Consider the following 24,302-nt stretch of genomic DNA (forward strand, 5'->3'; position numbering starts at 1 on the left):
ATTTTCGATCTGTGTCGCTTGTTTGACCCCAGCATGTGAAAGGAGAACACCTGGTTAGGCAGTTTCGAGGGCGCCGGGCAGTGGGGGAGTGCCCAGGGCAACCGCAGCGCCCTCAGGCTTGAGCAGATGCGGCGGTGGGGCTCACAGGGTTTTCGGGGGAGGCAGGGCCGTCCGGGTCGGGATCTGGCGGTCTCCTTGGCGGGCGGTGGGCGGAGGCACGGCAGCGGCGGCGGCGTGCACGGCAAGCCGTGAGCACGGAGCCTAGCGCCAGGCAGGTGGCCAGGCTGGCGAGGAAGGAGACAGGGCCAAGCGCGTAGACCACCGCCAGGTCCCGTGCAGCGAGTGGCTGCGCGCAGTGTCTGAAGGCAGCGTCGGGAAAGGCGGTCAGGGGGCTGAGTGTCTGGCGCCCTGGTGACACGCAAAGCAGGGTTTCGGCCTCTGCGGGATACAGGCGCGATGTCAGGTGGGCAGCAGCGAAAACCCGGCAGGGCGCGATACGGCCTGAGCCCGGGACCGCTCACCTGAAGCTGGACGCGGGTGCTGGCGAAGCCAGGCGCAGAGAGAGCGCAGTGCGCAACCGCAGGCCCACGGATTGCCGCGCAGGCGCAGCGCATCGAGGGCCGGCAGGCCGGTCAGCAGGTCGGGCGATAGCGCTGACAGCGCGTTGTCCTGCAGGCTGAGCGCGCGCAGCAGAGGTAGCGCGCCCAGCGCCGCAGGCTCCAGGCGCGCTAGCCGGTTGTCGGCCAGCGAGAGGGAACGTAGCGCCCGCAGCGACGCAAAGGTGCCGGGCGCCAGCGCTTCCAGCTGGTTGTCGCTCAGGTCCAGCCGCTGCAGCACGGTCAGGCCCCAGAAAGCCCGCGCGTGCACCGAGCGCAGCCCGTTCTCGCGCAGGTCTAGGCGCAACAGCGCGCCCGCGCCCGCGAAGGCTCCCGGAGGCAGCGCACGCACGCGGTTGTGGTCCAACAGCAGCGTGCGGACCCGCCGGCTCAGGCCCGGGGGCACCGCGACGAGCGCGAGTGCTGAGCAGTTGGCCTGGCCGCCCGGCGCGCACGCGCACGCCTCGGGGCAGTCAGGAGCGCCGGGGGTCCAGCGGGTGGCGGCCCCAGTGGACACTTGGGCGCAGATTGGCCTCAGCCGAGGCGGCGGCAACAGCAGCAACAGCAGCAGGGACTGTAGCAGCGGAGGCCGCAAGAATACAGAGGAGCTCTTCATGGGGGCAGCTCCAAAACCCAAGTGGGCGCCTGCCGTCTGTGCGTCCTTGGATCCCCGGCGTCCCAGAAGCTTGTCCCTTTGGTTCCTGCACAAATGTTAACTGTCCGGCCCGATCACCGGCAGTTCCTGTCCCACGGCTCGTCCCGCGCCTGGGGCGGGGGCCAGGCACAGAGCCAAGGCCAGGTATTGCCAGCCACCTGTCCCAGAGCTCCAGGTTCTTGGCTCTGTGCCGGCTGCGGCGCTAAGGAGACCACCGGGCGCCCAGCTGTGAGCTGAGCAGCAGCAGGACCACACCCACTTGCACCCACTGAACGTGCCAAGTGGCAGAAGGCAACGCAGTGTGTCCTACCCCATTCCGTCCCAGCTCCATTCAGGCTCAGTGAAAGGACCCCACGAGCGAATTCCCCTTCCCCCCCCCCCCCCCCCGTGATGGACAAGCAGGCGGAGCTCAAACACATGATAGGGCCTGAGCTCCGGGGACAACCTTGAGGCGAGGAGGACCGCACACCAGAGGCAGGGGAGGTGATGCAGGAGAGTGCGTGCCTCCACTCCTTAGAGCCTCAAGGGGGCACTGTGAGTGGCCAGGGGCATCAGCCAGAATCCGGCCTCAGATGCAGCTCCCTTTAGGGGTTTTCTTGGGTTGGGAGGGTCCCAGGATCCCTGCTGGCTTTGGGGGAAGATGCAACAGGAAGCTTCAGAGAGGGGGCTGGGCAGGCCAGCGGTGCCGGAAGGTGGAAGCATGAGGGGTGTGGTTCCCTGCCCCTAAGCGAATGCATACGCATCACAGTGTACTCTCCAGGGGCCTTGGAAGCTTGCAAGGAGGACAGCACACAACCACTAAATAATGTTTAATTCCCCTGCCCAACTGCCCTCCACCCTATTCAGGAGGTGGGGGTGGGGGCGGCTCCTGTAGAGAATCCTCCAGGGGGATGGTTATGAGGGCATGGTCCTCCAGGGATGGCATCATGGAAACCTCCAATTCAGGGTCCATAAGGTGGGACTCCACGTGCACTGCATGCAGGTCCATACGATCTTCCTGGACCCCAAAGTGCCCCACCAACCTGCACGATGTGGGCCCAGTCAGCAGGGGCCGGCAGGGCCTTGGCCACCCTGGGAAGGCCAGCCCTTGGGGACAGTGCTCTCCATGTCACTATGAGCTGCACTTCCAGTGAGGGAAAGAGGGCACAGGTCACCCTTGGGGCCCTCCTCTGGCACTCACCTGTTGTCCATGCGTCTGGGGCATGTTTCACTGAGAAGACGAAAGTGAGCATGAACACGCAGCAGTGCCCAGCCCCACCAAGGTGCACGCTCCAGGGAGCGCCACTCCCACCCTCCAGACACCCTACCCCAGTGGGAGGCCCTGGAGGCTTGGCCTCACTCCCATTGCTCCCAGGCCTGGGGCTCACGCACCCCTTGGCTCGCAGGGCTCCAATTGCCACGACCACCAGGGCGCAGAAGCAGCTAGCACTGACTCCCGCCAGCACCACAATGAGAGCGATGAGGGCCTCCCGGCTGAGGCCCAGGCTGCATTCACAGTAGGTTCCAGCTGCAGGGACAAGGCCACAAGGCAGGGCCCGTCACCTGCCTGCAAGGGACTTCTAGCCCACTCTCACCCAGAGGCCACCAGAAGGACACAGGCAGGTGGTCCTGCCTGCAAAAGGGAGGGACTGTGGCTGGGAGCCAAGGGCAGGGAGAGGCACCTGCAGCAGGGATGAGCAAAAGGGACAAACATATCAGGCCCAGGGGGCTGCTGGCCAGGCAGCAGTCAGGGTGGGGACAGGGGGCCATGTCCAGCCCCCAGTCCCACGGCACACCTGTGGACGGAACTTGTCGGAAGGCTCTGACCTCACAGTGGGCTGTGAGGCAGGGAGGGTGGGGGCAGGGTCTCAGCCTCCAGGCTGGCTTGAGCTTCACTCACCCTTGGGCGCTGGGATGCAAGGAGTCTTGGGTAGGCAGCCCTGAGATGCGGCAGGTAGGGAGGAGCCCTGGCCAGATCAGAGGCAGGCCATGGTGGGGCTAGGGCCTTGGGGGTACCAACAGCTTCACAGTGAGCGGGGCATGGCCTGACATCAGCCTCTGGTGTTCAGTGACCTTGCTTTGCTGTCAACATAAGGACTGCAGGGCCGCATGGGCTCCAGCCAGCTGCACATCACAGCTGCACAGGGCTGGGGCAGGAAAGGACCAAGGAGGGCGGCCTTCAGCTGCCTTTACCAGCTGTTCTGGAGAGGGTTGGGCCCACACTACCATAAAACCAGGACAGGAGGGCTGCTGACACCCGCAAGGGATCCCCAGTCACCCAGGAGAGTCATCAGGGGCCCTGGCTACACCTGCCTGAGCAGGACCCCAGGTCTGGCTCCCTCTGGGAGCAAGTGGCTCAAAGATAGTTGCAGGTTTAAATGTCATTGAAGTGAAAGCCTGCTGCCCAGTGTCTGACCCCTTTGCAGCCTGTCACCTTGGGCTAATGCTGCTAACCTGCCCCTCTTCTCTGAACCTGTTGTTCTAAGGTGGGATGGCAAGCAGCCCACCCGCTCACCACACCCCCTCCTCCCCTAAGGACCTGCCAAGCAAACCACAAGGCAACAAGAGGAAATGCCCAACCTGTGGTTGACCAGGGTGGGGCCCCCTGCCAACTGGGGCCCCACAGGGACTAGGGGAAGGGCACAGCCTGACTCCAGTGGCTCTGGTCACTGGGGGTCCTCTCTGACTGCAGATAAGGTGCCCTCTCGTAAGGTCATCAGAGCACTGGTCAACAGCTCCCGGTGAGACTGTGACCCGCAACTCTCAGGTCTCCAGGACACACACTGGAGCCAAACCCAAAGGCACACAAGAGCAGGGGCGTGCCAGAGGCCAGGGCTGGCACAGCCACCCTGTCAGGCCAGTCTAGCAGGTTTGCATCCTGGTCACCCCCGCCCCCACCCAGGGTCAAGCAGTGACCAGGGACAGCAGGACCCAGGTGGGGCCACCTCATGGAGAAAAGGTGGTGTCAGCCTTCAGGGCTCTGTTTCCACCAGAATGGCAGCCTGGGAGTTGAGTGGAGCCCAGGGGGCACGCTCCCATGCTGCGGCCAAGCCTCCCTGGGCTCTGGAAATCCTCAGACCACTCCTGAAGTGGTGCTTAGCACATACTACTTCCTGCTCCGGATGCTCTACAACAAGAGAGGAGTGCCATTCAAAGACTCCAATGCAGAACAGGCCAGAGCTGCAGTCGTGGGAAGGACAGTGGACATGAGGGGTGCGGGGAGGGTGTCTGGGACAGTGGCAGTGACAGAGCCGCAGCCGGGTGTGGCTCATGGTCTGGCATGCACCCTAGGCAGGAGCAGAACGGGAGCTCTGGGGTTGGGACAGAGCTGTTTCAGGGCCCTGCTCAGTGTGGAAGTGTCCCACGCCAGCCCAGACCCAAGGGATTAGGGCAGCGCTAGGACTTCTGCCCGTGGCCTCTTGAACAGAGCCTGCCATGAGTGGCTGTCCCCTGAGGTGCAGGGGAAGGAGGCGGCTGCCTCACGGTACTCTCCTCTCCCGCTGCCTGGCCTGTACTTGGGACCACAGGTTTGCAGGACATGGAGATAACTGCCTGAGAACACATCCACTTATGAACGCCAAGCACTGTGGCCACCCCACCGCAGTGCGGGGCAGGTGGACAAATGACTTGTCTCAGGCCATGAGGGCATGTCCTCAAGCAGCCCTTCAAAGCTAGAGTGCCCAAAGTTCTTAGTTCAGGTCACCTCTGCAACTCATGTTCTGATGGAGTTTATGAGTCCCAGCAGCACAGCCTGGCAGAGCCAGGCAGACTGTAGAATGGGGAGCCCCAAGGGCTCCTTTCCAAGGCCAGGAGAGAGGGAGGCTGGAGATGGAGCAGGTGGCTGACAGCAACCCTGGCTCACTCCTGCCTGAGACACAGACCTCAGAGGTGAACCTTCACAGGCTGACTACCCAGGGTTTAGACCCCCAAAAGATGTGCAGGCCTGGGGTGGGCCTCACCTGTTGCTGGGCTCTAGGGCCAAGGTGAGTGGCCTGTCTAGAGGGAAAACCAGGACACGTCCATGGGTCCACAAAGAAAGCAGGACACGGAAGGCTAAGAACTGACCTACTTTAATCTGCATTCTGAGGGTGTGGGGGTGTGGGGGTGCAAGGGGCTGGGCAGGAGGGAAGCCTTGGGCTATTGATCCTGGGGTCACACTCAGGTGGGGGCGTCACGAGGTTGGGCCTGGCAACAGCCTCAGCTGCAGCTCTTGGGCAGGCGGTAGACGCCGGCCGAGTAGATGAGCTGCTGGTCTCGCACTTTCTTCTGCAGGTAGCCCTGGAGCTCCTGCAGGTCGATCTCTGCCAGCGCAGGGCCGGTCATCACAAACATGCGCAGCATGCTATAGATGCGCTCCAGCGACAGGCTCTCCAGGTTGGTCAGCATGGCCTGGATGTAAGTCCAGAAGAGCTGGGAACAGCAGCTGGCAGTCAGTCACCCGCCACCAGGACTGTGCTGCCCCCCCCAGGACCCCCCAGGGACACACCAGCAGCTCCTCCTCCTTCTGGTCGGCCTGCGAGGCCATGCCCGAGTCACTCTCCTCATCGCTGTCGATGAGCACCATGCTGTCCCGGTCCTGGGGCCGCTCCTCCTCGATGACGGAGAAGGTGCCGGGGGGCTCCTCCCGCAGCACACCCTGCTGCAGCCACACGGACACGCGCCGCCGCAGCAGGGCCACCGGCATCTTCACCACCTTGCTCAGCTCCTCCAGTGTCCAGCTGGCTGCGTGCACGGACAGGGACACTGGCCTGCGTCCTGAGAGCCCAGCATGGCCTCCCAGAGGTCAATGGGACTTGGCAAAGGTAAGGGGCTGCTGCCCTATGGCCCAGGGCTGCCCCCAATCCTGCCCCGCTGGCCTTAGTGCCTCACCCCATGGCTGGTCGTGACGAGAGCAGGGCCAGGGCAGACCGTCAGAACCTGTGGGCTCACCTTGGTCCTGGAAGTACAGCAAGACCACTGCCTGCACAGGGGTCACCGCCACAGACAGGGTGCGGTCAGCCAACTCCACATCCATGGTCACCAGGCCCAGGGTGTGCTTCCAGCTAAGGGTTCGCATTGCCTGAGGACAGAGGTCAGCATGCACAGCTAGTCCAGTGGTCCTGACCAGGCTGAGAACAAGGCTCGGACCCATGGGCCATATCACATGAGGACGGCGGTCAGTCCCAGTTCTGCCTGCATCACTGCTACCCCTGGGCAGGGAGGCGGTCAACAAGAGCAGACTCCTGAGTTCTCGTTCCCAGCTCCTCAGCTACCGTAAGAACAGGGGCTACTAGTAGTTGAGTTAAACTGTGCCCCACCCCAGGAAGAAAGATACATGCACGCCTGTGCTCTCAGTACCGTGGAAGGCACCCTTGGAGTCAGTGCCAAGGTGAATCTTTAAGAGGAGGTCATGTTAAAGTAGGGTGGCCCGTGTAAGGAGAGGCAGGCACACAGGAGGCAGAGCCTGCGTGATGTGGCCACAATCCAGGAAGCATCAAGGACTGAAGGCAGACTCCAGAAGCTGGGGTGGCTAGGAAAGACACACTGCTACGGTTCCAGGAGGAGCGTGACCCTCCATGGCCTTGATAGTGGGTTTCCAGTCTCCAGAACTGAGGCGATGTATTTCTGCTGTGTTAAGTACCAGTTTGTGATACTTCTACAGCAGTCACAGAAACGGATCGGAAGCTCCAGGAAGGGGTGCTGCTGCCTGATACGAACACCCGGAACTGAGCGAGACAGAGCCTGGAGAGCAGCGGGTGCACGGAGGCAAGAGCCTGGGATGCCCTGCAGATGACACGGGCACGGATGAGGCTGAAGGCTCAGGAAGGCCAGCTGTGGTCAGCTTAGAGACACAGGCATCAAGGACAGAGCTAGTGGTGCTTCTGAGCTGGGCACAGTGGTGCAGACCTGTGACCCCAACGCCTTGGGAGGCTGAGGTGGGAGGATTTTGAGTCTGAGGTCAGCTTGGGCAATTTATTGAGACTAAAAATAAAAATCTTTTTAAAAGTGCTTCTGGTGAGGTCTCACATGGAAATGAGCATGTCATTAGCAACCAGCAAAGATGGCAGAAAGTTTGGCTAAACTGTTCTGCTCTGTGATGCGAAGCTGGTATAGGAGGGCAGTCTGGCTATTCCTTGTTGCTTACAGCGAAATGCATGGGCAGAGGAATAAAGGAGCCTTCAGGAAAGGGGAAGCAGTACGTGACCTGCAGCTCTGAAACAGGACCAAGCTGTGGTGGGACTAGCATCTGCTGAAAAGACAGGGGAGACTGGTGGGCTGGCTGGTCATCTCAGCAGATTAGTAGCCCCTGGGCACTCAGGAGAAGTCTGATGGCATCTGATGGCTCACTCCAAGAGAACCGAGAACATGGTGTTTAAGAACTTGACACCAGCTGGACTGAAAGGGGTCAAGCCAGCACAAAAGAACCACAGAGCAGAGCCAGTCAGAGCTGTGTGCTGGAGTGGGCTGCCCCCACAGGCCAGGAGGACAGGGCACCAACCAGAGTACCAGGCCTTGAGATTCCCTGCAACTTCCTTCCCTTGCTGGGTTTCACTTCTTGGGAAGGGATTCATGACCCTTCTCTCTTTAATTTCTCCTTGGGGAATATCTACCTCATTTCACAGTTGGAGAGGGAAACCTGCCCCAGACAGATCAGATCCCAAGTCACAATTACTCCTCCTGGTATAGATGCTGAGATTTGGGACTCTGTGTTCATACATGAGATCTTGAACTTAGAAGTCGACATTAAACGTCATGATCTGTAGGAATGTTGGGACTGACGACACTCTGCATGCAGGAGACCTGACTGGAGGATCACAGAGCAGACTGTGATGGTGGCACTGTGCCCTGTCCCACACTAAGAGGGGCTAGGGTTCTAGGTCACAGAGGCCTGGGGAACAGCACCCCAGGGCCACTGGGCTCCTGGGAGAGGCAAGGAGGATCCTCCTCTAGAACCTTGGGAGGGAGCGTGGCCCTGCAACACTGCTTGTGACCTCTGAATCAATATGTCTGTGTTCTCAAAGACTCTGTGACGCTACGTGACAGCAGCCCCAGAACACTGGTTCAGCTGCTCTGAATCCTTCCGGGCCCCTTGCAGCCCTTAAGGCACAGGCAGCAAGGAACTCTAGTCTACGGATGGAACCGGAGCAGACCAGGAGACGGCTGTGTTGTAGCCAGCAGAGCCAGCCCAGCTCTGGCTCCAAGCAGGCCCTCCCCAGGGCCACAGCAGATGATATGGGTGCAGACACCTAGCCACACAGCCGGGTACCCACCAACGTCCTAGTTCAGGAGCTCTAATGGCAGCAGGCGGAGGGATTATGGCCACAGGCGTGACCTGCCTGACGGCCCCAGGGTCCTCCCAAGCCACTCTGCTGTCCAGAGTACTGAAGTGTGGCCATCCCCGCACATCAGGCCTCAGCAAGAGAGTGACCTGGGACCCAAGCTGGTGCCTCACACCAACAGGGCAGCCAGAGGGGCAGAGGGAGAGGGCCTTCAGTGTGGGCGTGGCCACCCAGAGGTCCTTGACCAGGAGGTGGTGGGCTGGGTTCCTGTGGACTGTATGGACATGTGCCACTGCCCAGGCAGGAGTTGGAGACACCAGGCCACCAGCAGTCCACCTTTCTCTGGCAGCAGCGAGGGTCATGCGGATCTGGCTCTTCTAGAACCTGAGTGGAGATGTTGGGTAGGCAGCCAGGGTCTCATGGCCACTAGCACCAGCACATCCCCCTTGGCCTCCTGCTCAGGACCCTCTGCATAGGCAGCCCTTGTCTACCTCTGGAAAGAGACACTCTCCGGTGCTTGAGGAGACTCACTGCTGCCAAGTGGTAGGCAGCCTGTGAGCAGGGCCAGGCTTTCATCAGCAGGAGACCCGCCCAGCCTCAGCGCCACCGCGTGGGGCCAGTTCCACCCGGCTCCCACAGCCTGGCTGCTGCGCCTCGTGTGCGGGCTGCTGCTGGTTCATCCACCTCCAGACTCGGGGTTCACCTCCTGGACGCCTGTGCTCCAGGACCTGCTCTCACCCCTCTGCCCACAGTGCTGGGGTGCCCAGCTCCTCACAGGCCCCAGCGCTCACTGGGTACCACCACATGTCCTGGACCCTGTCTCCCCTGTGCCCAGAGCCTGGCCAGGTGTCTAGCTGCTTTCTCTCCCCACACGGCTGACCATGAGCTTGGGAGAAAAGGCCCCTGAACTCCTCCTGTGCCTCTTTCCCCGCCTGCCCACCTCCCACTGGGGCTCCAGCTCCTGGTACAGCTGGGCCCAGCGATGCTTCAGGAAGAATATGCCACATGGGCCCAATCCTATCAAGACAGCTAGTGACCTCCAGTCCAGAGGTCCTCTCTCTCCCCAGTATGCACTGCCCACTCCCTTCCCTCCTCGCCCGAACCTTGTGCCTCCCAGGCTCTGATCCCAATTGTACGATTCTAGTCCTTGAGTGCCCTTGAGACCGGAAAGGTCTTTTTCTTCTTCAGAAAAAGAAGCCAGGAGAAGGGTTATCATGGAGGTCAGGGGGCTTGAGAGAGATGCTCCCAGCAGAGACGCAACCTTGAATGGCCCTAACGGGCGAGCTGTGCACAGCCCTCCAGAACCCTGGCTGAAAGGCCAGAGGTGCCAAAGAGGGGGAGTGGAGGGGCAGGGGCTTGCTGTGGCCACAGGTCCCGTGAGTCCGCGTGATGGCTGAGGGAGCACCTGCACACACCTCAGGCCTACAGGGAGGAGGGCACGGAGCACAGCCATGCCCGAGCCCCTCCTGCAGAGCTGGCTGAGCAGGGGCCAATTCAGACAGCAGGGTCAGGTGGACCAGAGGCAGGAGCTGCCAAGAGCCCCAGCAGCCATACCTTCAGCTTCTCATACTTCTTGCAGTAAACCTCCAGGGCCGCCCTGATGTCTTCAGGGACCTCGAGTTTCTCGTCCTTGAAGGGAGGCCAGAATTCACTGGACAAGATAACAGCATAGACCCCAAATGGAGGCTGCTCCTCCACAGGCCGCTTCTCATCCTCCTCACGGATGTTGGCATTGATGCGGCGGGAATCTGCCATGTCCTGAGGAGACAGCATCTCACCAAGGGCCTGGGCTGGAGGGCCAGGTCAGGGGGCTGGGGAGCCCTGGACACCCACCTTCAGCATGACCTCACAGAAGTGCATCGGGGCCTCACCAAAGCGCAGCTTCAGCAGCTCCACATTGCGGATCTCTCTGGAAGGATGAGTTTCTGGGAGGGGCTGTGGTGTGCCCCCCACAGCTACGTGTGCAATAGAGAGCCTGCCCGGCAACCCACCACCAGGAAGACAGAAGCACAGCTCCTGTGGCCCCAGAGGGCAGCACGCAGTGCCCCCTGGAGGTCAGCTGGCACCTCACAGGTCTTACCGCTCAGGGCTAAAGCTGAACTGGTGCAGGAGCCGGTCAGCCAGCAGGGAGCGGTACTCGTTGATGAAGAGGTCCTTGCTCCCGTAGATGCTGACCAGCAGGCTGATGATATCTGAGGAGCGCCGCTTGGAGCTCGACTTCCCTGGCACAGGGGTCACACCACAGGCACCTCAGCAAGGACAGGGACACCCAGAGCCCACCTTGCTGGACACTGCAGCCCAGCACAGCCTGGAGGGCGCACTTGTCCTTGATGCCACACATGGCTGGGAACAATCCAGTGATTCCCAACAGACCCAGGCTCTGACCCCCAGACCCTTCTGTTTCATAGGGACCTCGATGGATCTTTCACCCAGGCTCAGGAACAAACCAAAGGCCCTTGGGTTTTCCCCTCAGAGACCAAAGACCTATCAACTGTGCCAGGACAGGGGCAGGGCAGGGACCCACAGTCATCAGAGGTCCCCCAGAGGGGCCACAACCCTGATGAGCCCTTGAAGTCCAGGTCCAAGTTACCAGTAGGGTTGGGGTACACAGACCTGCCATGAACCCACTCACTCCTCCACAAGCAACACCCACAAGGGGCAGAGTACCTCCTGCAGCTGGAGGGACCAGACAGTGAAGGGGCACACAGAAAGCTGAGTGATGCTGAACAAGGCCCTGACCTCAGAACCCTTGAGCCTGAGGTACTGGCTACTCCTGACAGCCAAGCAGCAGGCTCCCAGATAAGCCCAGGAAGGGAGGGAAGGAGTGAGGCTGGTGGAGCAAGCTGACCTGGGTCAGCATCCACGGGGTCAGGCACCCAGTCTTCAGGTTCGCCAGAGTCATCCTCACTGTCCTGGCCAGTCTCCAGGCTGGCTGGGTCGGTCTTGGACAGTTCAACAGCCAAGTCTCCAGTCCCATCAGAGTCCCCGGTCAGCCCAGCCACAATCTGTCGCACTGTGTCCTCCCGTGTCCTGCCAGGGTGAGTGCTGCTGTCCCCACTGTCTCCATGGCCCATGTGACACCCCATCACCCACCCCAGCCATGACAACACCATATGACCCCACCCCTATGGCCAATGCCAACTGATTGGTACTAAAGACAGGCCATCTGACTTTCCAAGACAGACCTAACACCATACTGACACCAGAGGGGACCAATATGATCAGAGGCCCAATCACTAGTCTAGCTGTGGTTAGGAAACAGTGAACTGAAGTTTAGAGCAGGCACCAGACACCATCAACTCCTGCTGCTCAGGTCCTTGGGGTCACTGGGCCCCACAGCCCTGAGACTGGGTCTCTGCTGCCTGAAGGGTTTCTGGGCGGTTGTGCCAAGGTACCTGTTCAAACACAGAGCCCAGGCCTCTTCTCTGCTCTGCAGGACCTGGTCAGCAGCAAGACCTGCATCAAGTGGAGGAGTCTCTCTCTGTGCTAAGAGGGGTGCTAGGAAGAAGCTGAGGCTGGGCCTGTGTACACTGTAGTGACAAGGGCAGGACCTCACACTGGCAAGGGGAAAGGAGCCCCTGGCCCAGGCCAGTCGACTTGGCCAGTCAGGATAAGCCTCAAGTCCCTGGTTTCCTCAGGACCTCTGGCTTCCACTAGATAGGACCACAGGAAGTTCAGTAGGACCAGAGAGCCGAGGGCAGCAGCTCCCAGGCAGCCACAGCCCTTACCTCAGGTAGCGGCGGATAGGCTCACAAGCCACCTCCAGGATGACCATGGAAGGGTCCAGCACGCGCAGTGCCTTGATGGCAGAGATGTAGAGAGTGATGATGTCACACGTGTTGACACCTGTGGTCAAAAGCGTAAGGCAGAGGTCAGACAGTGCCCCAGACAACAGCCTCCCTGATGCCAACAGGTCACTGCTGTGATCTCATTCCCCATGGGGCCAGGGTGACGGCAGGGGCCACCCCAGGCCCCATCCCCACCTCCTCCCACTTGCAGGCCTCTCCAGAACTCTTCAGCGGCAGGCCCTCCCTTTGCCAGACACTCTGTTCTGAGGCCATGTCCATCTCAGGTCAAGCCAGGCAGGTCACGACTTCCTCCAGAGAGCTGAAGCTGAGGTTTGCTCCGGCTTCCCTGAGAACCTCAAAAAAGCTGCTTCCTAACCCATTCCTTCCTTAGGCCTAAAAATCCAGGGCTGGGAATTCTTCTGAGCCTGAGGGATGAAGCTGGCAATGGCCGTGTGGGGCACCTGGGTGGAGGAGCCGAGTCTCCAGAGCGGTCCTGAGGGACACGAGCAGCTGCTGCCTCTGGTCAGTCCTCTCCAGGCAGTACTTGAGGTCCTCGATGGCCGGCCGGGAATCTGGGAAATCTGCAAAGGGACATCCCTCAGGGAAAGGAGTGTGTGTGAGCATGTGCATAAAGGGGCAGGGGCTGGTGAAGGGCTGCCTAGTGTTTGAGAGGACACACAACTCTGCGCCGCTCCTGATGAGAGCCACCTGCTGGGCACTGGACCTTAATCACCCTTGACACTCCTCCACATTGGCCATTTAACCATGTAATCCCACAGGACAGAAAGGACAAAGTGACATCCGGAACCAGTCCCAAGCAGGAACCAAGACAAAAGGAACAAAGGAATAGACATCCAGAAGCTACAGCGAGAAGGGCCCAGCTGTGCTTGATGTGCCACCCTGCAGAATGGCAGCTGCGGTTACGAGGGGACCCAGCAAAGGCGCTGAGGAAGATTCCCAGATGGGCATTGCAGGAGGTGGGGCAAGACCAACCTCGGATGATGCTGAAAAGCTCCTCGATGCGCAGGCTGGCATAGATGCGGTAGAAGAACCTCTGCACGTGGCAGCGCCAGCGGCGCAGTGTGCTGCCGGCCTCAGGGGATGCGGGTCTGGTGGGGCCATCCTGCAGGAACACCTTGCCCAGCCAGCCAACCACCCTCTCGATCCACTGTGGGAGAGCACTGGTGTGTGAGGCACTGGACACTGAGCAAGCTCCAGCCTCACCCAGCAGCTACCCACCCTCTGGCTAGGTCCCAGGGAGTCCCCAAAGCCAAGCATCTGGACACCAGAAGTACATCAAAACCTGCAGGATAACAGGCCCCCAAATGGGTGTTCCTGGCATTGTATAAATCAGCACCCCACTCATCTACATCAGCACCCACGCATGTCTCTGGTAACAGTGACCCTAGTGTGAGAGGGTGGCACACATGGTCTGCATGCCATCCAATGACTTAGTGAATAAAACCATTCTTGGGACCACAAATGAGACTACCAAAAATCCACCCCTATGCAGAGAACGCAACATGCAGTCAAATTACCTATGTGTGTAAAGCATAGGAAACCATACTGCCATACGGACCTGTGAGCACATAGACCACAGACCAACAAGGAGCTCACTCTGACAGTTTACCTTCTCCACTCTACCACCTGGAGCACAGCACACCTACCCCACAGCAGCTAGCCCTGCAGGGCCCAAAACTGCTCTAGCACTGCGGTGCTCATTGTCAGGTACCTCTCATGCATCAGGCTACTGAACACTGGGAGGTTTCATTAGTATATGACTGTTATACAGTAGATTTTCTTTTTTCTCCTTTTAAAAAAAAAATTTAAGTATTTATTTCTTTACTTTCTTGCTTTCTTTTCCTTTTGTTTACCTGTTCCCTCAGAGTCTCTTTCTCCCTTTTTTGCATGCTAACATCCGATTTCTTTTGATTACACTCTCACCCTTTCTATTTTCTAGAACTTCTGTATATTCTTTTCTTATCCCATTAACAGCCATATTCTACATCCCTCTGCATCCTCTTCGTCCTCCATTAGAAACTGCAGACCTTACTGCAAACCTGTTTGTTTTACCGAAGATAACATTTGAACTCATTTTGTTTATTATGACAATTTTGTTATTGTCCCCATAGGGGCCATTTGGTCTAGGATTGCATAGTGTCTGATTTGGGCACTGCTAATATTGATCTCCCCTTAAAGAAAGGGTTTTGGAAACCTGTAGGGCCACTATAAGCCTATGGGGGAAATCTGCAATACCCCAGATCTGCACTGCTAGAGGGGAAGATACATGAACAACATGAAAAATCAAGGGAAGAAAATGATCCAAACAAATCTAGATTCTATAGTAATAGAATCCAATGACAGTATGTTAGAAGAAATGTCAGAAAAGGACTTCAGATTATACATGATTAAGATGATTCGTGAAGCAAAGGATGAGATAAGAGAGCAAATGCAGGCAATGAATGATAATACCAATAAGCTGAAAGAGCACCTGCAGGAAGCAAAAGATCATTTCAAAAAGAGATAGAGATTCTCAAAAAAGACCAAATGGAAATCCTTGAAATGAAGGAGACAATAAACCAAATAAAAACGCAATGGAAAGCATCACCGACAGACTAGACCACTTGGAAGACAGAACCTCAGACAATGAAGACAAAATATTTAATCTTGAAAATAAAGTCGCCCAAACAGAGAAGATGGTAAGAAATCATGAACAGAATCTCCAAGAACTATGGGACATCATGAAAAGACCAAATTTAAGAATTATTGGGATTGAGGAAGGCACAGAGATACAAACCAAAGGAATGAACAACCTATTCAATGAAATATTACCAGAAAATTTCCCAAACCTGAAGAATGAAATGGAAAATCAAATACAAGAGGCTTACAGAACACCAAGTGCACAGAATCACAACAGATCCACACCAAGGCACATTATAATGAAAATGCCTAACATTCAAAATAAAGATAGGATTTTGAAGGCCGTGAGAGAAAAGCATCAGATTACATATAGGGGGAGACCAATACGGATAGCAGCAAACTTCTCAACCCAGACTCTAAAAGCTAGAAGGGCCTGGACCAACATATTTCAAGCTCTGAAAGAACATGGTTGCCAACCAAGAATCCTATACCCAGCAAAACTAACCTTCAGATTTGAAGATGAAATAAAATCCTTCCATGATAAACAAAAGTTAAAAGAATTTACAAATAGAAAGCCTGCACTACAGAATGTTCTCAACAAAATATGCCATGAGGAGGAAATGAAAAACAACAATGGAGGTCAGCAAAGGGAGGAACTACCTTAGAGAAAAACCACTCAAAGGAGAAACCAAGCTGACTTAAAAACCAAAAATAAGCCAAATGACTGGGAATACAAATCATATCTCAATAACAACCGTGAATGGTAATGGCCTAAACTCCTCAATCAAAAGACATAGACTGGCAGAATGGATTAAAAAGAAAGACCCAACAATATGCTGCCTGCAAGAGACTCATCTCATAGAAAAAGACATCCACAGACTAAAGGTGAAAGGATGGGAAAAAACCTACCATGCGCATGGACTCAGTAAAAAAGCGGGGGTTTCCATCCTCATATCAGATAAAGTGGACTTCAAGCCAAAGTTAGTCAGAAGGGATAAAGAAGGACATTTCATACTGCTTAAGGGAACCATAAATCAGGAAGACATAATGATAGTAAATATTTATGCCCCAAACAGTGGAGCATCCCTGTACATCAAACAAATCCTTCTCAATTTCAGGAATCACATAGACCACAACACAATAATTCTGGGCGACTTTAACGCACCGCTGTCACCACTAGATAGATCTTCCAAACAAAATCCAACCAAAGAAACCATAGAACTCAATAACACAATCAATAACATAGACTTAATAGACATATATAGAATATTCCATCCATCAACGAGCGGATACACTTTCTTCTCAGCAGCACATAGAACCTTCTCGAAAACAGACCATGTGTTATGCCACAAAGCAGCCCTTAGGAAATGCAAAAAAATAGAGATACTGCCTTGTGTTCTATCAGATCATAATGGACTGAGAGTAGAAATCAATGACAAAATAAAAAAAGGAAATTACTCCAAGACTTGGAGACTAAATAATATGCTATTGAATGAAACATGGATAACAAAAAACATCAGGGAGGAGATTAAAAAATTCTTAGAGGTCAATGAGAATGATGATACAACATATCAAAATAACTGGGACACTATGAAAGAGGTACTAAGAGGAAAATTCATTGCATGGAGCACATTCCAGAAAAGAATGAAAAGTCAACAATTAAATGACCTAACATTACAGCTCAAAGCCCTAGAAAAAAAAGAACAGAATAACAAAAAAAGTAGTAGAAGACAGGAAATAATTAAAATTAGAGCTGAAATCAATGAAATTGAAACAAAAGAAACTATTCAAAAAATTGACATAACAAAAAGTTGGTTCTTTGAGAAAGTAAACAAAATAGATAAACCCTTAGCCACACTAACAAAGAGAAGCAGAGAGAAGACTCAAATTACTAAAATACATGATGCAAAAAGAAATATCATGACAGACACCACTGAGATACAGAACATAATGAGAAGCTACTTTGAAAATCTGTATTCCAACAAAATAGAAACTACCGAAGACATTGACAAATTTCTAGAGACATATGCTCCACCCAAACTGAACCAGGACGACATACACGATTTAAACAGATCAATATCAAGCAATGAAATAAAAGAAGCCATTAAAAACCTACCATCCAAGAAAAGCCCAGGACCAGACGGATTCTCAGCCGAGTTCTAGAAGACCTTCAAAGAACTCATTCCAATACTTCTCAAAGTATTCCAGGAAATAGAAAAGGAGGGTACCCTACCAAACTCATTCTTTGAAGCTAATATCACCCTCATACCCAAACCAGGAAAAGACACATCAAGGAAAGAAAATGTTAGACCAATATCCTTGATGAATATAGATGCAAAGATACTTAACAAAATATTGGCAAACCGTATCCAAAAACATATTAAGAAAATTGTGCACCACGATCAAGTGGGGTTCATTCCTGGAATGCAAGGATGGTTTAACATCCGTAAATCAATAAACGTAATCCATCATATCAATAGACTTAGGATAAGAATCATATGGTTATTTCAAATGACGCAGAAAAAGCGTTCAACAAAATACAACACCCCTTCATGCTCAAAACACTAGAAAAAATAGGGATAGTAGGAACATACCTGAACATTGTAAAGGCTATTTATGCTAAGCCCATGGCCAACAACATTCTTAATGGAGAAAAACTGAAACCATTCCCTTTAAAAACAGGAACAAGACAGGGATGTACTCTTTCACCACTTCTATTCAACATTGTCCTCGAAACTCTAGCCAGAGCAATTAGGCAGACTAAAGAAATTAAAGGGATACGAATAGGAAAAGAGGAACTTAAGCTGTCACTATTTGCGGATGACATGATTCTATATTTAGAGGATCCAAAAACCTCCTCCAGAAAACTTCTAGACCTCATCAATGAATTCAGCAAAATAGCAGGCTATAAAATCAACACACATAAATCTACAGCATTTTTATACACAAGCGATGAAACAGCTGAAAGGGAAATGAGGAAAACAACTCCATTTGCAATAGCCTCAAAAAGAATAAAATACTTGGGCATCAATCTAACCAAAGAAGTAAAAGATCTCTACGATGAAAACTACAAAACACTGAAGAAAGAAATTAAGGAAGACCTTAGAAGATGGAAAGATCTCCCATGTTCTTGGATAGGCAGAATTAATATTGTCAAAATGGCCATACTACCAAAAGTGCTATACAGATTCAATGCAATTCCAATTAAAATCCCAATGACGTCCCTCACAGAAATAGAGCAAGCAATCATGAAATTCATCTGGAAGAATAAGAAACCCAGAAGAGCTAAAGCAATCCTTAGCAGGAAGAATGAAACAGGGGGTATCGCAATACCAGAACTTCAACTATACTACAAAGCAATAGTAACAAAAACGGCATGGTATTGGCACCAAAATAGACAGGTAGATCAATGGTACAGAATAGAGGACACGGACACAAACCCAAATAAATACAATTTTCTCATACTAGACAAAGGTGCCAAAAATATGCAATGGAGAAAAGATAGCCTCTTCAACAAATGGTGCTGGGAAAACTGGAAATCCATATGCAACAGAATGAAACTAAACCCCTATCTCTCACCCTGCATAAAACTCAACTCACAATGGATCAAGGACCTCGAAATCAGACCAGAGACCCTGCATCTTATAGAAGAAAAAGTAGGTCCACATCTTCACCTTGTTGGCTTAGATCAGACTTCCTTAACAGGACTCCCATAGCACAAGAAATAAAAGCAAGAATCAATAACTGGGATAGATTCAAACTAAATAGCTTTCTCGCAGCAAAGGAAACTATCAACAATGTGAAGAAGGAGCCTACAGAGTGGGAGAATATCTTTGCCACTCATACTTCAGATAGAGCACTAATTTCCAGAATATATAAAGAACTCAAAAAACTCTACACCAAGAATACAAATAACCCAATCAACAAATGGGCTAAGGAAATGAACAAACACTTCACAGAAGATGTACAAGCAATCAACAAACATATGAAAAAATGTTCAACATCTTTAGTAATAAGAGAAATGCAAATCAAAACTACACTAAGATTCCATCTCACCCCAATTAGAATGGTGATTATCATGAATACAAGCAATAGGATGTGGGGAAAAAGGTACACTCATACATTGCTGGTGGGGATGCAAATTAGTGCAGCCACTCTGGAAAGCAGTGTGGAGATTACTCAGAAAACTTGGAATGGACCTACCATTTGACCCAGCTATCCCACTCCTCGGCCTATACCCAAAGGACTTAAAATCAGCATACTACAGAGATACAGCCATATCAATGTTCATAGCGGCTCAATTCACAATAGCCAGACTATGAAACCAACCTAGATGCCCTTCAATTGATGAATGGATAAAGAAACTGTGGTATATATATATACAATGGAATATTACTCAGCTATAAAGAATAATAAAATTATGGCATTTGCAAGCAAATGGATGAAACTGGAGAATATCATGTTAAGTTAGATAAGCCAATCTCAAAAATCCAAAAGAGGAATGATCTCACTGATAAGCGGATGATGACACTTAATGGGGGGTGGGAGGGGGACAAGAATGGAGAAAGGAGGGACTGTATAGAGGGAAAAGAGAGGTGGGAGGGGTGGGGGAGAAGGAAAAAAATAACGGAATGAATCAAACATCATTACTCTATGTAAATATATGAATATGCAAATGGTATGCTGTTATTCTATGTACAAACAGAAACAACATGTATCCCATTTGTTTACAATTAAAAAAAAAAAAAAAAAGATAAAAACTGCTGGAGATGTAGTTCAGTGATAGTGCATGTCTGGGTTCCATACCCAGCACCAGTGGATATGTCCTCATTGTTACCAGAGATCAGAGAAACCAGAAAGACCAAGAAAGTTTCAAGCACCACCCTGTCCTGGTCCACCCAGGCCACCACACTCTGGCTGCCTCTACAGTTAGGGTATGAGTTTTGCCTGAAACCTATTCCCGCCCCTAGTGAGGCAGGGTACACCCCAAAAGGGGATCCTCACCTTGTGGAATTCTCGAAGGAAGGAGCGCTCATACTCGCCCCGGCAGCGGTCCTCCATCCTCTCCCGGGTCACCTGGTGCAGGGTAGTGGTCACCGCCTCGGCACTGACCCGCTCCAGCAGACTGAGCCTGTGCCTACAGGAGAACCCTGCCATGGAACACCCACAACACACACCTGCCCCTTGCCCAGGTCGGCCCTGCCTAGAGTACATGCTGTACACACACCACCCACCACCCAGGGCCCAGAGCATCCCTCCCCACAGCTCTCCTGATGTGGGGGGTGAAGGCAACTGTACGGCTTTGAGGAAAAGCTGCTGGAAGGACAGAGCACTGGTAAGGCACTGCCCTTCCTGCCTGGCTGGTCTCTGTTCAGGGTAGAACGCTGGCCTTTCCCATGTAATCAGTGGCAGAGGTGCAGCTACCAAGGAATAAGCCTTGTCTAGGGAGGGCTCTGATACACCACTGCCCTGGCTGCGAGTACAGCTGCTGCTGAGGCTTGTGCTTCCAGTGCAGACTCAGGTCTACAGTAGCAAATGGGATTTGGGAAGAGAAAGAAAATTACTATGTAAATTACATTTGGGATGAACCTAACAGAAGCCCTTCAGGGCCTCCTCCATGCTGGCCACCAACAGAATCACTCCCTCAGCTCACCTAACAAACTTTCCCAAACTGCATCACTGCATATTATTCTACATGACAAACCACCACAAATGGCTATGGGGGACGTAAAAGTTACTAGTGGGCTACAAGAAGACCCGGCTCTAACAGCAGCAGAACCTTTTCCTCTCTGAATGACTGGGAAACAAATCTGTTTGCCCATACATTGGCCTAACTTCCAACACATTTGGGAAAGAACCAGTGAGCACACTGTTCACAATTACAAGGGGAGAACTCTCATGGGAATGAATGCTATTTCTCTCTCAGCTAGTCTACAAAAAGCACAGAATTCTGCAGAGCCCAGGAAGCTTAAAACCATAAGAAATCTACTACTGCAGACACAAGCCACATGGGTCTCAGCAAAGCCAAAGGTGAAACCCTGGGATAGGTGTGAGTGACAAGAGGTACTCCTGTGTCCAGGACAGTGTCAACTTGCCACTCAGGGATCACTGTCATGTCTCTGGCTATCAGGACAGGTGGAAGAGGAACTCCCTCTCCACCCCGCAGCATCTAGCTCACTGCAGAGCTCTCTGCAAAGGCCAGCTGGACCCAGAAGAGCAAGTGGGTCACAAGGAGATACAGGGGCACAACTACCAGGCAGAAGTACTCACAGGACCTGGCTGAGCTGGTGGAACTGCTCCAGCGCCTGGCGACACCAGCACTGCTGCTTGTCACTGCCACATCCTGCACACAGGGGGCTCTGCAGGAGCCGGTAGTACCGACGCCGTGCATACCGACTGTCCAATTCTCCCTCCAGTTCTGGGTCTGTGCCCCCTTCCCCTTTTCTCTTACTCTGCATATAGACTCTCAGGAAGCGCCCATAGAGGCCCTGGACCATCTCCTGGAAGGTCCGAGGGGTGGAAAAGAACAGAACTCCCCGCAACATGATGTGGACCTTTTCCCGCAGCCCCTGGGCACCAGTGCCCATCAGTAAGCCCAGACGAGTCCATTTCTCCAAGAGCTCTAGACTACGCAGATAGGGGTCCAGGCGACTCTCCAGCAGGCCGAAAGCGTCAAGGAGCAGCAGAAGGCACTGGGGCTCATCGGCAGAGTTCTCGCGTTGGGAGATGGTATTCCAGAACTCGGGGGAGATGTTGGCCTGCAGGTCGTTCTGTAGCACTTCCACGAACCACTCCTCCAGGACCGAGTGCAGACCGTAGCCCCTCAGTACCTCCACCGCGGCACGGAGCTCCTCCTCCTTTGGCGGGACCGCACCGCTGGTCCGGGAGGACGCCTGGAGCGCGGAAAACCGTGAGGAAAGGGGCTAAGGCGCAGACGCGGGGAGTGTCGCCCACCACCGGTTCTCTGACCCAGGGGAGGAGAGGCTGCGGAAACCCCGCTGGCCCCCTCCGCGGCCGGCGCTAGGGAAGGACTGCCGGGGGGCGAAACGAAGAGGGACAGTGCAGGAAAGAGGCGGCGCCGCGGCGGGCGGCGGAGGAAGCCGAGTGGACCCCGGGATAGATGGCCTAAAGCACGCAGGGTCCCGAGAACCCCGCGCGGGCCAGCCGCTTCCTTCCCGAGCCTCACCAGCCCCAGCGCAGCCGGCGGCACCAGCCCGGTGCTCACGGTATTCCAGGCCACCAACAGCTCCTGTCCAGGCCCGCCGCCGCCGCCTCCCGCCACCGCCGCTACCGCCGCCACCGAAGCCACCGCCTCCGTCTCCATCAGCGCCCACTGGTTCCCTGACCCGCCCTGCGCGGCACGCGGCGATGACGTGGCGCCGGGCGCCGTGCGCCGACGTAACGCACGCCAGGCGCACGGCGATGACGCCACTCGGCGCGCTACCGAAGGGCGTGCGCAGGCGCGAGCGGCGCTGCGCAGGCGGCGGTTGAAGCGGCGGGACGCAGTGCCGACCATGACCCAGCAGGGCGCGGCGCTGCAGAACTACAACAACGAGCTGGTCAAGTGTGAGCGGCGGGGAGCGGGGGGCGGAGGGCCGCGGGGCGGGGCTGGGCTCCGGGGGGCCGCGTGAACCGGCCTGCGCGAGCCCCGCGCCGGGCCTCGCCGGGACGTGCGCGGTGCGAGGAGGGGCCTCCCCGTGGACCGCGCCCCGGGCCCACGGCGCCGTCCCCGCCTTCCCCAGGCATCGAGGAGCTGTGTCAGAAGCGAGAGGAGCTGTGCCGGCAGATCCAGCAGGAGGAGGACGAGAAGCAGCGCCTGCAGAACGAGGTGAGGCAGCTGACGGAGAAGCTGGCCCGCGTCAACGAGAACCTGGCGCGCAAGATCGCCTCTCGCAACGAGTTCGACCGGACCATCGCGGAGACGGAGGCCGCCTACCTCAAGGTGGGGCTCCTAGCCGTCCCTTGCTGGCATCTCGGACTGGGGCAGCGCGGACAGGCCAGGAACCGAGGCCGCTACAGGCGTGACGGTGGCGCTGTCTGCGGGGCCCGTGGTGCTTTCTGCTTGACGTGAAAAGCAGAGCACACAACATGGGCCAGAGCTGACCCAGCCTGGTTTTGCAGGGTGGGAGGAAAGGGTTGTGGGTCAGACTTAGGAAGGAAGAGGGCCCTTCCCAGAGTCCCACACCCCATGTTGGGGGCTGGGGTGGAGGGACTTCTGGCCAGGAGAAGCAGCAGCAACCTTCTTTTTTGGCTCCAGATTCTGGAGAGCTCACAGACTCTGCTCAGTGTTCTGAAAAGGGAAGCCGGGAACCTGACCAAGGCCACAGCCTCAGACCAGAAGAGCAGTGGAGGCAAGGACAGCTGATGGGCAGGGGCCTGTTTCAGCTGTGCCCCATGACCACTCAGCCCCTCAGCACATCTGTCTTAAAGCATCCTCTTCATGGCAGCAGCTGCCTTCTCACTGTTTCAGGAGCCCAGAGGGGCTGCTGCCAACCTCTATCAGCCTAGGGTGACAAGAAAAACCCTAGGCACAGCCTACAGAGGGTGGGAGGGGTCCTACCTCTGTACTCATATGGGCTATGGGGATGTTGGACTCCAGGTAAGCTCTGCAAGGGGCCTCTCTTTTGAGGGCCCCATGTTCCCTTGGGCTGCTAAAAAGATCCTGGTTCTAGTTTGAGCACTGGGAGAGGCCCTTCCTTTGTCCCTTCTCAGTCAGCAGGGTACCAGGACAGACAAGTGGGGAAAAGGGCTTCCCTCACCCCAGAACTCAAACTGTCAATAAAGGCTGTTTTTCTACATATCTGTACCACTCTGCTGTCTGTCTAGAGCATGGGCTGCCAGACACCTGCAGAACCAGAGCACAATGTTGCCCAGCTGTGATGGCCCCTCCTTGTGGGGAAGGGGGTGCCTGCAGTAGCTTTCCCTGTGACTGTTCCTCTGTTCTCAGGGACACAGAGCTCACAGTGCCCACCCTGCCCAGGCCAGCCCCAGCTCTCAGCCCTCCCAGCAGAACTGCAGATCCTGTCCCCTGGGTCTAGCATGCAGCCCACTGTCCTATGAGGGCTATAGGGCCAAGCCCTATTGCCAAGCAAAGAGCCTGGACCAGAAATAGCTGGTGACTACCCATACCAAGTACCCATACCAGCCACTGTAAGCCTCAGTCCTGCTCAGCAGGGACTAGGGGGACTTCACACCCCATGTCCATTCCTCATGTCAAGTTCTGCTTGGCTCAGTGCACCACTGCTACGGGCAGGGCCTGGTGTTCTTCCCTGGCCACACACCAGTCGTTGCTCACTTCTATCCTTCTAGGCACCCTGGGCCCAGCTCTGTTGGCCTCCTTGGGGTCCTTGCAGCTATGAGCAAACAAGGCCCAGCTGCCCAGGAG

At 54.8% G+C, this 24,302-nt stretch overlaps 4 protein-coding genes across 5 annotated transcripts; 1 reads left to right on the plus strand and 3 right to left on the minus strand.

Annotated features, from left to right (window-relative positions):
- Position 1: 1 nt before the first annotated feature.
- On the minus strand, positions 2–1,971 carry LRRC26 (leucine rich repeat containing 26). Its single transcript, XM_079112844.1, has 2 exons — positions 522–1,971; positions 2–438 (listed from the first exon to the last, which is right to left on the minus strand). Exons 1-2 carry the CDS (start codon positions 1,210–1,212, stop codon positions 113–115), a joined length of 1,017 nt encoding a protein of 338 aa, XP_078968970.1. The 5' UTR covers positions 1,213–1,971; the 3' UTR covers positions 2–112.
- Positions 1,972–2,089: 118 nt separating this feature from the next.
- On the minus strand, positions 2,090–4,770 carry TMEM210 (transmembrane protein 210; the record flags this gene model as incomplete). The annotated part of the gene is made up of 6 exons (XM_079113499.1): positions 2,090–2,273; positions 2,432–2,461; positions 2,623–2,758; positions 3,131–3,197; positions 3,811–3,977; positions 4,746–4,770. 6 exons carry the CDS (start codon positions 4,768–4,770, stop codon positions 2,090–2,092), a joined length of 609 nt encoding a protein of 202 aa, XP_078969625.1.
- A 502-nt stretch (positions 4,771–5,272) lies between these two features.
- ANAPC2 (anaphase promoting complex subunit 2) lies at positions 5,273–22,252 on the minus strand. 2 transcript variants are annotated; one of them, XM_079112769.1, is made up of 13 exons: positions 22,104–22,252; positions 21,188–21,810; positions 19,922–20,054; positions 13,271–13,445; positions 12,739–12,858; positions 12,218–12,335; positions 11,338–11,519; positions 10,570–10,711; positions 10,323–10,398; positions 10,044–10,247; positions 6,160–6,289; positions 5,717–5,952; positions 5,273–5,640 (listed from the first exon to the last, which is right to left on the minus strand). In XM_079112769.1, the coding sequence occupies exons 1-13, from the start codon at positions 22,239–22,241 to the stop codon at positions 5,428–5,430; spliced, it is 2,490 nt and encodes an 829-aa protein (XP_078968895.1). In that variant the 5' UTR covers positions 22,242–22,252; the 3' UTR covers positions 5,273–5,427. The 2 variants fall into 2 exon arrangements, with proteins under 2 accessions (XP_078968895.1, XP_078968896.1); XM_079112770.1 differs by lacking the exons at positions 5,273–5,640; positions 5,717–5,952; positions 6,160–6,289 and adding an exon at positions 8,178–8,873.
- Positions 22,253–22,336: 84 nt separating this feature from the next.
- Positions 22,337–23,713, plus strand: SSNA1 (SS nuclear autoantigen 1). Its single transcript, XM_079112881.1, has 3 exons — positions 22,337–22,483; positions 22,660–22,859; positions 23,175–23,713. Exons 1-3 carry the CDS (start codon positions 22,432–22,434, stop codon positions 23,280–23,282), a joined length of 360 nt encoding a protein of 119 aa, XP_078969007.1. The 5' UTR covers positions 22,337–22,431; the 3' UTR covers positions 23,283–23,713.
- The last annotated feature ends 589 nt before the right edge of the window (positions 23,714–24,302 follow it).

The sequence above is a fragment of the Sciurus vulgaris genome, assembly GCF_902686455.1.
Source record: "Sciurus vulgaris genome assembly, chromosome: 15".
NCBI classification, from domain to species: Eukaryota; Metazoa; Chordata; class Mammalia; order Rodentia; family Sciuridae; genus Sciurus; species Sciurus vulgaris.